This window comes from Melitaea cinxia, chromosome 3 (genome assembly GCF_905220565.1).
Source record: "Melitaea cinxia chromosome 3, ilMelCinx1.1, whole genome shotgun sequence".
Lineage (NCBI taxonomy): Eukaryota > Metazoa > Arthropoda > Insecta > Lepidoptera > Nymphalidae > Melitaea > Melitaea cinxia.
In genome coordinates, this window is record NC_059396.1 from 13,524,609 (window position 1) to 13,540,690 (window position 16,082).

The following is a 16,082-nucleotide window of genomic DNA, read 5'->3' on the forward strand; positions in this document are numbered from 1 at the left end:
ATATGACACGAGATTTTTACATTCTAGATTTTTGAACCTTTCAAAGCGACTGATTTTATTTTAAAACCTATTGTTTTGTTGTGTTATAAAATATACAAGTCAAACCCCGCGGGTGGTCTAGTATTACGATAACCGAAGCTACGAAATATTAAATTAATATTCATATGCTTAACGGTGTTAATATTACAGCAAATAAAAACCATTAATAAAAAATGTATGATCATTAATATGGTCAAATAATATAAAACGCCTTTTATTACAATATCGGCCTCAAATTCTGTTATTTGGTTTTAACAATTCTCATTATTTTAATAAACGGTTAAAAAGCTACTCATAAATCATTACGAACGCTCGTCATTAGTATCGGCCGTGTACCGAACCAGCAATTTCCATATTTTCATTAATTAAACGCGCAATGCGATGAACCTAAAATGACCGCGTTATGAATAACTTTTTTATCAAAGTTATATACATTAAAATTAATAATCTTTCTACGCGGGTCTCTGCTGCCAATCTAGGCATAGCAGCGATTGAAACCAATAATCGCGAGCCGTCATCGCCACTTTCCGTGCGACCCATTCTCATGAATCGTAACACTGACCCCAATTCCGCAGCACGAAATAGGCTTTTAGGTAAGTAACTCTTTAAACGCATATGACCGTTTATTTACCGCACTATATTTATAGTAGGTTTAATTAAACACAACGCAACCGCAAAAACTGAATTGATGTTACACAAAAGTTATTCAATAATTTCTTATTACTTTTATAGTATCTTAATATAAACACAAGTATTAAAGTACAAATTAAAATGACTACAATTCCGTTCTAAAGACAATTAAATTTACCGACAAAAACATTGATTACATTATTGAGATTTACTTTGTAAAGTTAAGTTTTACGACTCGTTGGTCACTTTTAATAAGTTTGAAATTTTAAAACAAATATTTATCACGGCGTTTATATAACATGTTCGTGGAATTCAGTAGCAATTTTCATATTATACCAAAGCAAGTAATAAAATCGCGGTTCGGTGATTAATTCGTCGGTTTCATGGAGTTTTTGTTCCACCATTAGGCGCTATCCGACACGCATGCCAGTATTGCGTGGCCAATACGTTATTATTGCGTATTAACGATTTACCCACGCCACTTCCGGGTTAAAAATGAATTGCTGAAATGATTTCTCGATATCTTCAACTGTTTACGTATATATGTATATATAAATGAGATAAAACACTATGAACAAATAAGAAAATACAATTCTATTATTTGTTGATTTACGTTAAATGATTTATATGAGGTGATTTAAAAAATATTTTTGAAGTTACGAGTATACCTACTTCTCTTGCGCGTTAGGAAAAAATGATAAGAATAAATTTTTACGATGGACACCGTCACAAGAAACCAACACCTTGAAGTTATCTAGTCAACGAAAAAGAAGTTAGCAACATGAAGTTAGCTAGCCAATGAAGTATAACTTCTTACATGCGCACATCAAGGTTACTCAATTCGACCGTATTGACTTCAAAATTATAAAATATTTATTTAATCATTTTTGATTAACTAAATCAAAATATGAATTACTTTGTACTAAGTAAATTTATTTTTCACTTTTTAGTTTCCTTTTTGAAGTCGGTTTTTTTTTTGTTAAAAATTATTTTATTAAGGTAGTTTTTAACATAGCTAAACTTTGACTTAAACGGAGTGTGCGTTACTGTTCCGCATATACATACATATAGGTACGTTGGAGTTACGGTGACGCTAAACGGTTACAGTAAGTTGTAATACGGCTCGAAAAATTTATCACAAAATGTAAAGAAATTAAAACACTATTCAAGTATAAACTGTTGCGTTAACACAAAAAACAAACAAACAAACCAGATCCTCAGTAATCTATACCAACGTATAAATAAAATTGAACTGTCTGTCTGTGCTATCAAAATAACTGTGTTTTTTCAAGTGCATATAGTTGTTTACACGACACTAAAACACAATAAACGATATTAAAATGTTTGGGTGTCTGTTTGTCTCTGTTTATTTGGGCTTATCTTCGGAACGGCTGAACTGATTTTAATGGAACCACAAAAACAATTAAAATCCCAAAATAATATTAAAGTAGGTCACGTGGTAAAATATAATTTTCATCCCATAATTCGCAAGCATTCGAGTTTCCAGATACAATCTCGGGTACAGCTAGTTTGATATAAATTGCTTTTAACGAGTTTTGGTGAAGAGTTTCATGTGCACGTTGTGTAAAGAAATCACGGTAATGATACAGATAATTTCGCTTTATGGGAAAGCCAATTAAAGCTAGACGCGTTTTTCGCTGGAGTCGATCCATCCATCATACAGCCACGCCCAGACTGTTCCATTCCGTTGCTCCCGCGTCCCTCATTCTATTTCTCTAGCCAAGATGATTTATATAATTAAATTACAGATATACAAATAGTCGCTTCATATCTTTTTAATTTTATAGAATAAATTCAAAGATACAATTTAAGCAAAAAAAATATACGATAATTGGCATTTTAGTTTGTGATCTCTGATAATGATCGTCTACAGTAAACGTAAAAATGATAAATATTTGACATATAACGAAACCGACAGCTAAGATATTGAAAACGTTTTGACATTCTTGTGATGAGATCGTTTAAAAAACCGTTCTGCGATAGAATCAATATTCATGTCAATTCGGAAGTAAATAACACCCAGAAAAGGAGAAGAACGAATGTTACTCTTTAGAACGGTAGCGAGAGAGTCCACATTAGACTGGTGGAGGATGACATTTTGCATCGGCACCTGCGACGCGAGGCAAGGAGCCGTGAGCCGGCTGTCGGCTGGCGACATGTGCGACTAATTTGTTCCCAACAACGCACTCATTACACTGTCCCCGACGCCCGAGGTGTCGCCGAGACCGGCAATTTCGCTCGTAATTCTATAAAATTGCCACACGCATAAGGAAGTCGTACGCGAGACATCTCGGGAAACGTGTCACCGTTTATAATAGAATAATCTCGTGCAGTGTTATTATTTATGCATGTTATTATTTTTTACCGTATTAAAAAATATTACAAATGTGGCAACCAAGCTTAAGGTCCGCCTGATGGTAAGCGGATACTATATGTATCTTATGTACGCCAGCAAAATCAGAAACCATTTAGATTAGCAGCGCGTTGCCGACCCTATCCCCCCAACCCTCCCCAGGACCTCTTGCGACTCCTGATATTAAATGCATCATCGATTTATAAAATTCTATTTCAAGATAAAAGATACACATTCTCCCAAAGAACTTTATCTTCCAAAACTAACCTGTCCATTTTTATCCATCTCGTTGTTGGTGAGTTTGACCTTCTCAAAGGAGACGACTTGCTTGCGTAGCTGGTCGCCGGAGAAGGGCGAGTCGGGGTGCGGGTAGAGGCGCGCGGGCGCGGGCGGGTCCGCTTTGCCGGCCACCAGCCACGAGGAGCGGTGGTAGGCGTAACGGTAACGCTTGCCGTCCACGGGGACCACGTCCAGCAGCACGGCGTAGCGCGCCTCGGCGCGGCAGCCCGCGAACGACACCCGAACCGTCGGGAACATACGTCTAAATAAAAAATTCTTAAGGTTAATTCAAGTTATAAATATAACCTTTTAAAAGTTTAACTGGGAATTCTAATGTATTCTAAACTGTAAGCGTTTATTTATAGCCATATATATACATAATTAATAGCAGTAGCGCGTAATTTATTTGTAGAATTATTTTTGTGCCCTTAAAAATTATTGTTTAAAATCACCGTCTTTTAAAAATATATTAATGAAATCAATGTTTTTACCTGTTTTATAAATTACATTTTGGTACGTCTGACATATTTTATAACACCTTATTTTATTTCCATGATAAAACTAAAAGTAACATGTAATCAGATATTTTAATATTTGATTTCTTACAGGAATATAAAACACACAACCTCCAAACATTATTTTATTTCGTTTTTGACCCTCCTGCACTAATGACCTCGCGAAGAACAGAAATCTAAATTAGACATTAAGAACCAAAAAACCTCATCCCCGAAAGTGTTTTACGAGACTGAAACACATGCTCGCAATAAAAAAAGATGATTAATGTGCATTAACAAAAAACTGCCAGAGATCCGGCATGGACGGTGACTTGTATAATTACAGGGTGAAACGCGAACTAGGAAATCAAACAAATATGATGTATTCGATTTTAATGTACCCCTAAATGGACCGAAGCGCTTCCTGCCAGCCGAAGGCGATAACATCTCGCCGCTACTTATTTATAACGTAACCTTTCTTAATACATTTTTTTTTTACTAAGTTAAACGGCACTTTTATAAATTTGAAGGTTAAACAAGCAGTCATAGATAAGATAACATCCGACAATTAGTTCGTCGTCCCTAACACGATCGGACGTTCGCCTCGCCGGAATCGTTTCTATTAAATTTTCGAACAACAAACGATCGATTCGACGATAATATCGTCCGAGGTTTACGACGACATTCCTAGTGCGTAATATAAAATGCAGGAGTGAAAGAAAGAATTATTAGCGCTCATAAAACACGGGTACGGTGTCAACCTTCCAATAAGTGTAATAATAAATGCGAGAAACCTATAAAATTCCCGGAGTCAGAACCCTAGCGCGACGATAAAGCGCCGTGCATTGAAGATCTCGGTCGCGGTAAGCGCTGGTCATAAATAAATCGTATTAAGGTGTGTTTTGAACGGTTACTCGGTATCGGTCGTGCGGGATCTCTCATCGCATCGGACAATGAGTCGCTGTCAGGCGCGTTTATGAGAGTGTCGTTAGGGCGATGTCGCGATGTCTCGATCGAGGGCGCGTCACTGCTTGCCACCCAGCGCTACCGCTTAATGACATGTATACATCACGGGTTACGGCCAATCACGTAGTGTGAGTGCATTTAAAACTTTAAATTTTGACATATGTATTCCCTAACCAGATCTTAAGTTTTGTTGACTTTTGATAAAAGCGCTAGTAGAAATACATTTAAAGAAATGCACCCAGACTACTGCCTACCTACAATTGTCCAAATGCTCCTATATTCAATTAAATATGGTAACATTAACGCATTTAAATATCTTCCGACGTTAGAAAAAGCAATCAGTTTTGATTTTTTAAATCATTTAACCTAATTAAACTTAATCTATTTAAATAAAATTTATTAACTTACTTAACATAAGTAGGTACTTAATCAATATAATATTAAAGGACAATGTAATTTCATTTCATTTTTAAAAGCTAATTTTATTTTAGATTTGTCGTCCGTGAAATTTTTTATTCATTTTCAAACTTTTGTGCTACCGATTGAACAACAAAATTTTAAACAACTTTATTTTATTACTTAAATACAATTATAGTTTTTTTTTTTTCTTTTTACTCATTATTCACAATAACTGTCAACAGATTAATTTATTTGAATATTTTAATCTTTTATTACGTATATGCAAAATGAATTAATTTTATGTTGAAATAAGCTAATAAAAACAGCAAGATCAAAAGTACGAAAATGTAATTAGATTTTATTGAGCTCCATATAAGAGGAAATAAGACTCCCATATATTTATTTTAGTAAAAAGCGACCAATATTTTGAAAATGGATTGGGAGCCAGAAGTTTCAAGATATTTATATAGCAGTTCTGTAAATACACAAAAATTAATAAGGTACGACTTATAAAGAACAATTTGCGGCGAGCGACCGCAATTTTGTGACAAGGTGTACATAAAGATTACTGTTTCCACTACAAATTACCCTAGCCACTTCCGGACAAAGGTGCGAAATTTTCAATAATTTATATTATAATACTATCTGTTCCCGCGACTTCCTCGCGTAAATTTAACAAAACAGTTATTTTTCAGTTCGCAGTTATAAAATAAAATAAAAAACTAAAATAAAAGTAGCCTAAGTTACTCCTTATTACATCAGCTATCTGCCAGTGAAAGACCCGTCAAAATCGGTCCAGCCGTTGCAGTGATTAGCAGGAACAAACAGGCAGACAGCTAGATAGACAAAAATTATAAAAAATGTTATTTTGGTATATGGACCGTGTATACACACATATGAATTTAGTAAAAAGCGGTTATTTTAATATTGCAAACAGACACTCCAATTTTATTTATTTGTATAGATATAAAAGGCAAAAATATATTAATAACTACTACAAATATTATATGTATCTAATCTATATAACCAAAATATAAAAGTTCTTACAACTAGTTGAAACGTATAAACATATCGGTCTTGTATGTTTTTCATTGCAATGTTAACTTCGTTCCTAAGACAACAAAAAGTTATTATTCCGTACTTAACAAAACCATATTAAGATGCTAAACAATTACGTATATTTTCCGCTACTTGCAGTCGTAACAAGATTAATGCGCATCGTATGTGAGTTCTCGACCTTTAGCACAGACATGCATTAAATAAATATAAAATGCATTGACTCTATCAACTCGAGTTGTAATATTTGCTTTTGTAATTGTTAATATTCTTTTTTAAATGGTACTTTGTTAGTACATTCGTACTCGTAAGTACGTACCTATTTATAGTCATGATGACTTGCTGCTCCACTTTATTAAACACGAGAATATTAAGATTTTATTTTAATGTCTATGATCAAACCAAAAACTGAAGTTTTTTTTCCTTAAATAACTTTATTATTTCTAATTAGATTTTATATCGTAGACAATTTAAACTAAAAAGATAAATATTTAGAAAATTGAGTATTTTAGAAAATAACAAATACCGTAAAATAAAATAAATCAAACAAAATTATAATAATAATAATAATAATTCAAACTATTAAGTGAAATAAAGAAACATATGTCTTTATTTATTTTTGTCGACAGTATAAAATTAACCTAAATAATTTAAAAAAAAGTTTACTAGTAATATTTTAGTTTTACAAACGTCATATTATATAGGTAGTCGTGTGACTGATATTACGTCACTTCCGTTATATATTTTTCTTACGGTTTTAGTATCACATTTTTTTCAGTTCGGTCGCCTAGCCAAATGTCAAGCCTGCCGTAAGGAACTTCGTTCCAATAAATATTTTTATAGAGTATTATCCAAATTATAGATATTGAAAATAAAAAATAAATGTGCTCTATGAAATTATTTTAATTCAATTAAAATATTGCGACATTAACATTTAACGAGCAGTTTCATCTTCGTCGCGTTAAAATACTATGAAGTACAAATATTATACTACTAAAAAGTTTTTTCGTAGTGGTTGTATTTAAATAATTTACATAGTAACACGCTTTCAAGGTTCGGGTTAACATGTCTCCATCCTTCGTTTCTACGTATTTACAAGACAGTTATTCAAATACCTCTAATACAACGTAGTTGTTGAGTCAACTTTACGAGCCAAACTATTAATTTTAAGTATCGAAGTGTGATTAAATATTGCATAAGTATATTATAACCATTAATTTTAATAGACTACGCGGTAACAATGTACGAACGTCGCTTACGATATTAAAGGCTTGACTGGTTTCCATGAAATGTCATCCAGTGGACAACTCGCACGCAACTCGATCCCGCGCCAACTTTACGAGTTCTCGGTTTACATCTAATAATTATATGATAACACACGATTTTTTAGATAATCACATTAATTATTTCACAACGATGTTTATAAAAAATAAATTTATTGGTAGTAATGAGATTTTAACAGCTAATCGGAAATGTTTTATTGTAATGGATATCGGGGAGTTAAGAGTGAGATGACGCGTGGCTGTCGGCTGAGTGTCGCTCACGCGTCTCGTTACGTCGCCTGCTCGCCACGCGACTGAGCGGCTAATCTCACATAGCGTCCTTAACGAATGCACCGTTTGCTATTCAACTCTGTAAGGTATACTGGGTACGGTTGTGACAATGTTCATTTGACGGCCAAAAAATTGTGTGTCAGCTCCGATGCACGGCTGGAGTTTACTCCTTCAAATCGACTGTCTAAGTAGGCACAAAAAAGCCTTACTAGTCTAACAAAATGATTAATACCATATGGAACCCAATAGGGTTAACAAAAAGGTAACGAGGTCATTCGTTCAGTAGATTTCACCCCTTTTTTTATTTCATACCGGGGGCTTTATATGAAAACCGGTTCTTAAGGAGTAAACTCCAATTATTTAGCTCCAATTATTTGTTACTTTACAGCAATACGAGATTATTTTTTTTTTTGCGAAGCATACATTTGGCTAAATATAAATACTTATATTTTATTTCTATATAGGCACATCATTAGTTGAGTTAAATTGTGTTTTTACTAGGAAATTTTTGGGGTAGTTCTGATTTATTTCATTCTACATGTATTTTGCGATGCTGAATTCGAATCTGAGATTTGCGGACAAAATTTCGTAACGCAATATTAAAAAAATCGCACACAAGCAAAAAAAAACTGTTTTTGTTTTTTTTTTCAATTTTTTGCCTAAAACTCGAAAAATATTAAATTTTAGTAAATCCTTTATTGACAAAAATGAAAGTACTTAAAAAATTTTACAAACATCATTATGTGGTTTTTTTTTCAGACCAACTGTTCGGTCTCAAATGCGAGTTGAAAATTGGCAATTTTCTGCGGTCTCAGTAAAACCCACTTTTTACATTCCAAAACTTTATTTTTATTAGAATGCTGGTATTTGATAAATTACTCTTAGTTTATTGCACAAGTAATTAAAAAGAAAAAAGAAAGGATTGAAATTATTAAAATTCAGTTACAAAAAAAGATAGGAAACTAACAAAGTAAAACTTAAAATATCGTTATACCATTTTTCTTACAAAAATCCAAAGTATAATATTTGGTATGTGACGAGTGAATATCTTAAATTATTAACACTCTTTGCGGAAAAAAGCATTTGAAATTTTCTTAAAACACTAGGAACGAAGCGACTTGAAGGATTTGCAGTTCCAACCGATCCAGCAGGCCCGTCTCTAACAAAATGATTATGATATCGAACCCAAGGAAATACAAAGAAAGGTGGAATAGTATTTCCTAAGGCATTTACTGTTGAATGTAAAATAAAATGTTACCAGTGACCAATGCCCCTCGTTCGGTGAAGTACGAGCTTCCACTTTCCTTATTCCACGTCTTGCTACAACTTTATCAGGCTTTTGAACGATAGTAACGCCTGTTTCGTCCAGTTAATACATATCTAGTGACTGTCCCAAACAGTTTGCAAATTGTCATAGAAAGCTTCCACATTTGTGCCTGCTGCCTCCGCTGCCATGAGCATCACACGCAGACGAAACACTTCCAAACACTAAAGGCGTTCGATTTTCTCCTCACGCACCCATTATTAATAAATTCACTAAAATTACGACATTGCATACATAATCGCATTTCTAACACATTCATTAACTACTATTACTTCAAAGTTGTTCACTTTTACTACTTACATGGACCTCTATGTCAAAGCGAATAAGTTGATATTTGAAACGTCATAAAACAAATAGAACAGAACAAAACAATCATATCAACAAATTAAAAGACCTAATTAATACAAAATTCAAATACACCCTACACACTGTAAAAAAAAATGTAAATTTAAAGGAGTTATTTCAAGAAGAGAATTTTAAAACGGTTTAAATTGACAGCTGATGAACTTGGCTCGAAGCCGTCCCGACAGTGTTACTTCGAACGCAGGAGCATCACGCGAACTGTCATCTGTCAGACCTTAATATTAATTTCCGTGTAAAATTATACAAATTGACACTTGACATGTTGTCGTCTCCGGGGTAATCGAGCAAAATGGACCTCTCGTTTTATTACTTTTGTGAAAAGGGTCGTTACTCGTTATCTTTTTCTAAACGTTTATGATAATTATTTTGAATTTTCATTTGTTCTTAATCATGTTACGTTTTACAGCTTTTAAATGAGGTTGAAAATCGCTACTAGCTGCTTCAGTGGCAGGACATGTTTTTAATGTAGAAATTGATCATATTACCTATGTAATTGTGTGTATTACCTACGTAAATATTACATTATAAACTATTTTCTTATTTATATTTATTTTAAGAGAGCATAACACCGACGCTCCGATATTTCTTTCCGCGTCGCTAAATGACAGTTATCATTTTTCTATATCTCGTTGCACGCTAATTATGTCATAGTTACTGTGGTAGGTTTACCACACTATATAATTGTCATTGTACCTTTACTACGTTATATAATTGTCTTATAGTTTTTATATGTATATAAGGATATGTTCACATTGCAATCGCAAATATTGGCATTAATTTTCGTTAAGTTAATAAGACTTTAATTGAATGACTATTAACAGAAAAGTCTAAATACAAGATTAAACTACTTTTTTAAATATTTAATTAAATAATTTTCGTATCGCAACATGTATAAAAAGGGAAAATGTAAATCTTCTCTTTTTATAATCTTTAATAATTGCGTTTGCAGGCAAACGAAAAAAAACTGACATTAATTACATCGACAAGTAATACAACGTAGGTAGGCGAAAAATTATTCAAGTAAATACGCATTATCAAGGATTACCCAAAAATTTGTAATCAGATCTCGACGAAATTTAAATTTAACCACATGGTAAACATCTGCTTTCGATTAAATTAAAAATCATCAAAATCGGTACACCCAGTAAAAAGCTATGCGGATTTTCGAGGGTTGCCCTTCATTTCTCTGGGATTCCATCATCAAATCCTGCTTTCCTTATCATGGTACCACATTTAGGATATGTCCTTTCCAACAAGAAAAGAATGATCAAAATCGGTTCATAAACGACAAAGTTATCCCCGAACATAGGTACATATATTAGTATATATATATATATACGGTTGAATTGAGTAACCTCCTCCTTTTTGAAATCGGTTAAAAATATTTATTAATTTAATTTCAATCTTGAGACTAAATTGTTGGAGGTCAACCATCGTTTTTTATGTATGACTGACGCATCTTGCACATTTTCGTGTTAATAATGCTACTGACATTGTTAAACTTTAATATTACAAAAATCTGATAATTTAATAATTTAGCTTGCACTGCTAATGATGATGTAATAATTCTTACCTTCAAATAATAAAAGTGGAACATAATAGCAAATGAATTACTTGAAAACGACACGAGTTGAATGTGTTAAACAATAGTTAGTGACGAAACAGTCGAAAACATGTTCTCGTTACAAGTTTTTTCTTATGAGCAAAATTAAAAATTTACGATGTCGTAGTACATGAAAAATAATGGAGACATAAATATTGTGAAAATTGACGTTTAGTTAATGACCTCAACATCAACACAACGTGTGTGAAGTAGCGACGCCGCGGGGCGCCGCGCCGGGGCCAGGCGCTTGCCTAATTAAAAATTCCTCTTTGTATTTCTTTTTATTTTGTAGTTATGCGAGAAATGTTTGATTATTTAATACTGTTGAGTAAAGTCCGTAATTGTAAATTAAGCCTTTACCGGATGCCTTCAACACGTTATTTATGAAACAGCTGTTAGCTTCTTATACACTACTAACCCAGAAATATGAAATAATAAAATTAATCCGTAATAAAGTAGCGTCTAATGGGCTTAATAATTAACCACAAGGTATAGTTAAACATAAATAATATTTTTAAGAATTATGATCGTGAAAGTAGATTACAGGAAGTATAAAATAAACTTTCCCATTTCAACAGTATTAGTTTAAATCGTTACGAAGTGTAAATTTTTATCGTTGCTAATAAGTTATATTTTAATATACCTAATATTTTACTTCTATTAAATTATTTAAAATATATAAATCTGTCTAAGTATTTTATACCTCTAGTGACATATTTACGTATCAATATTTTAGCGTGCGTTAATGGTAAATGGTATCATTTATTAAAGTTGACGAACAAATAATACAGTAGCTATACACATATATCTATAATACATTTATTAAAATGGTAGGAAAGTCAAAACTGTACATTGAATTATTTTTTTAAAAGAATACTTCGGGTGTGATCTACAATCGATACCAAAGCCAAAAATAGAGTTTTTAGAATTTTTGTCTGTTTGTCTGTATGTATGTCCGAGATAAACTCAAAAAGTACCGCATGGATTTACTTCAAATTTGGCACGAATATTATTAAGAAGTCGGGTCAACATATAGGCTACATATTATCATGCTATCACCTACCGGGAACGAGCAGTGAACCTTTATTTTCTCAACGCATTCTGTAACAATGTGTAATCTAACGACGCATATTTGAATGTTGTTGTTATTATGTATTAACATAATAACAACAACATTCAAATATGCGTCGTGCTAGCTTATATAGCATGGTTATTAAACCATGCTATATAAGCTAGCTTCACACTATAAAAATCACACAATATAAGTAACTAAGCCGATAAACATAATTAAATGAATTTAAGTAGACAAGACAATTTTAAAGCAGCGCCATCTATGAGATTTTTCTGTAGATATGAAATGTAAAGAAGAAACGGGTAAATGAATGTTATTTTAAAAGGTATAATCGTAGGTATTTTTGGTGCTGTATAGCGTTCACGCAGACGACGTCGCGGGCAGCAGCTAGTATATAATAAATGCCTTTTGCAGTTTAACTGCGTTAATATTTAAGGCTTCTATTACGCCACTATAAGTCGAAGCACGATCTTTTTGACCTGTGTTTGTCGAATAATGCAACTTTATAAAAGAATCAAGTAACAGACAAATTATTATTTCTCAATATGTGAAAGTAAGGGTCGTATGAATAACATACACTATTTCGTTGAATATAGATATAAAGTACCTAGACGTAATAGAGCCATCACAGAGAATTATAGCAAAGATTTAGTTTGAAAATTCGGCCAATATCAAATAATAATTTGCGCACTCAGCGAATTATATCCAAACTTCTTATGGAATGAATATAAATATATATAAAGGCTCTTTTTCAAATTCACTTCGACAATTTTTAGATTATACCTAAGTCAATTTTAATTTGTGAATTTTTTAATTGTCATTAATTGATTATGGAAATAAAGCTAAAAATAGTAAATGATTTAGAATAAATCGTTAAGCATTTCAGCATTCTTGAAAAACTTATACGTACTTAGGGGATAGAGATTGTAAGAAAATATACAAATGAGTAATTCTTAACACATAAAAAACAGCGAATATGGAAAGTAAAAAAAGAAAACGTATTGTTGTACCTTGGTAAATGATTATTTAATCACTTTCTTATTGCGCAATCAAGATGAGCGATAACAAGTATAATTAAGTAAGTACCGACACAACTAAGAACGAGTGTTCATAGTTTACGAAACTTTACCCATGCACAGTATACAAGCATTTATAAGTTAATTGCCGCGTCAATTAATCTCTTAATTATTCATCATGAAACGATGATTCTAATAAGAATATTTTGGATTAATGTAAAATATTAAAGAGCCATAATAAAACAGTTAAAATTAACAAGGTGCCGTTTTTATCGGCGGAATCTGGCTCAGTTTATGAGGTTTCCGGCCCCGCTCGACGCCCGCTCCTCATAAACCCCGGCGCGCAGCTATTGTTAATATGCAACATTCGACGTAAAATATAGCGGTTACGTCAAATTTTGACGGCTGGCCTTTAAACAAAACCGTCGTTAGATATGAATCGAAATTAGTAAAGCGTCCAATTACGAACATTAAATTTGTCAGATTGAGGCAATTAAAATATTTTAAACGTTTTATTTTTATAATTTATCTCATTTAATGAACGCAGTCTGTCGTTTGAAATATAAATTATGGTATTGTAATTGTGATAATCAAGCAATTATAACAGAAACGACACGTTTAAAATAATAATATAACAATAAAATCCAGTCACATAATCAAACATTCATTAGCCGAGAGTTCATATTTAGAAATGAATAAACAATAAAAAGCATAATAAATAAGATCTCAGCACTTAATACCAAGAGAAAAAACTACAAGATTGCAATCAACTTTACCCTACATGCGCACCCAACGAGCGAGTAAAACGGTTTCACTGCAGTAAGAAATTTCAACACGCAAGATAAACAATCAACGTGAAGAAAAAGACAATTAACTATAAAACTTCTCGTGCTCACGATCGATTCGCATACGCAATTACACTGCTTAAGCTTAGAGCATACGCTTAGCAAATTGACTTCCACGTAATGAGGAAATATTGAAGAAAATTCGCGTTTCTGCTTGTTTTTAATGTACGTCTGTCGTAGGCTCATATATCTTGTAACTAACCTTAAAGTATTTAGTTACGATAACCTCTCTAAGCTTTAGTGTATAAATTATAGAATTGTTTCTTTTTTTTTTTTGAATTTACGAAGCGAAGTCATTCTAATATAGATATATATTAGAATGACTTCGCTTGACCATAGAAAAACCAGTGCACCTCATTCCAATGCGACATAAGTGTAATAAACCCCGGAAGAGCATATGATATGATGATATCATATAATATAGGTATATAAATTTTGTGCAGATAATTATTATTGTTTTAAAAAATTTATGTATTCTTTAATTGAAATAGTATTAAAATATTTTCAAAAAACCTAAAATGTACACATCCCTTAAAGCTTAAGATAAGTTACGATGTTTTTTTTACTGTGAATGATTTTTGGTAAATTCTCTGAACTTGTAAATGTATCACGATTAATGTAGATAAAAAAAAAATAATGTTTCCTCGCACAACGTTAATTCGTTCAAAATTAAATTCATGTCCGCTGATTTCTCCTCTAATTACAAAGTAATTACCAAGAATTAGACGATGTAGGCCTAACGTGTTAATTATCACAACACAGTGAGAGCAAAGGGTTCCGCGCTCGTATATCTTATTGTTCTCATTACAAATAATATTAAGTGAATGTTTATTCTATAACAAACTACAATCACTAGTAGCAGCTTCTGATTTTCCTCACAGGTTAATTAATATTATACTTTGGGGGTTTACTTCATTTCAAATAAAGTTTTTACTGAGCTGGGCCGGACTAACCTAGTAGTAGTATATTTAGTTACATTGCAAAGAAAGAAATAAAAGTAATTAAACATTTTTTTTCATCTTTGATCACTAACAGTTACTCAAATTTACTCAAAAGAACTTTTTTTTCTATTTTGGATTTACATCGAAAATTAAATCTTGATAAATTTATATTGTATTTATTAAAATAAAATATTCACAGCTTCACACAACTTAAAATAACACGTTGATTGTTAAGATTTGCGATAACTGAGTACGAGGTAAGCGGGGAAGTTAATTATGATAAGTAAGATATTAAAAGCGCGGAGAGATTTGGAGCAGTCGATGATTTAATTACTCGCGTCGAATGCACAACTGCCGGAAGCGATTCGACATAACCAAATGTTTAATCGTTAATACAAACACTTGTTTCGTTTACTAAGTCGATCGAATATGATTCATATCTTCCTTTTGTTTTAGCGATAGTCTTTTATTTTTTATAGTTATAACGAGTATATTTATTGCTTTTTTAGATATATTATATATAAATAAGACTAAATCGTTAAATGAATGTGAAATTAAATGCAAAATTCGACAGTTGGACCAATACGGTTCAATTTTTTTTGTTTTGAAGTTTTCTGATACTCCGTAGAATTTTACTGGGATAATTCAGAATACCTACGATTATTTAAACTTCATTCGCAAAGTTCGCAAGAAAGTCAACAATGTCTGTCGCGTCAGCAGTCGTTAATATAGAAAGTTGCCAGATACAGAGTCGATCGAATATGATTTATGTTTTCCTTTTGTCTTAGCGATTGCAAAATCTTTTTAATAGTAATAAATAAAAGGAGAAATATTAGTTTAGTTTTATATTTCAACGCCTCGTCGCCTCCGTCGTTTACCGTCATAACATTTGACACACGAATAATAAAAAACTAAGGCTAACGAAGGTCGAATATGAATTTATGTAATGTTAAATAATATATTCTAAAAAGTTTAAGTGCTACACTAAAATAATATAGATAATAGTTTCAATATTAAATAGCATTACAAAATTTATATTAAATTCGCAAATTCCACAACATGCTTTGGACTTAAACATAAAATTGTCTTTAATCTATAGATCATCTCCGTTCATTATAATTTTAAGTA

General features: G+C 32.2%; 1 protein-coding gene across 1 annotated transcript in view; it reads right to left on the bottom strand.

Annotated features, from left to right (window-relative positions):
• The window catches only part of LOC123669197 (T-box protein H15), an 80,544-nt gene that overhangs the window by 24,516 nt on the left and 39,946 nt on the right, over nt 1-16,082 (bottom strand). The window contains exon 4 of the mRNA XM_045602821.1: nt 3,311-3,584. Within this exon, the coding sequence (XP_045458777.1) occupies nt 3,311-3,584 (274 nt within the window). The remainder of the gene's footprint in view (nt 1-3,310; nt 3,585-16,082) is intronic.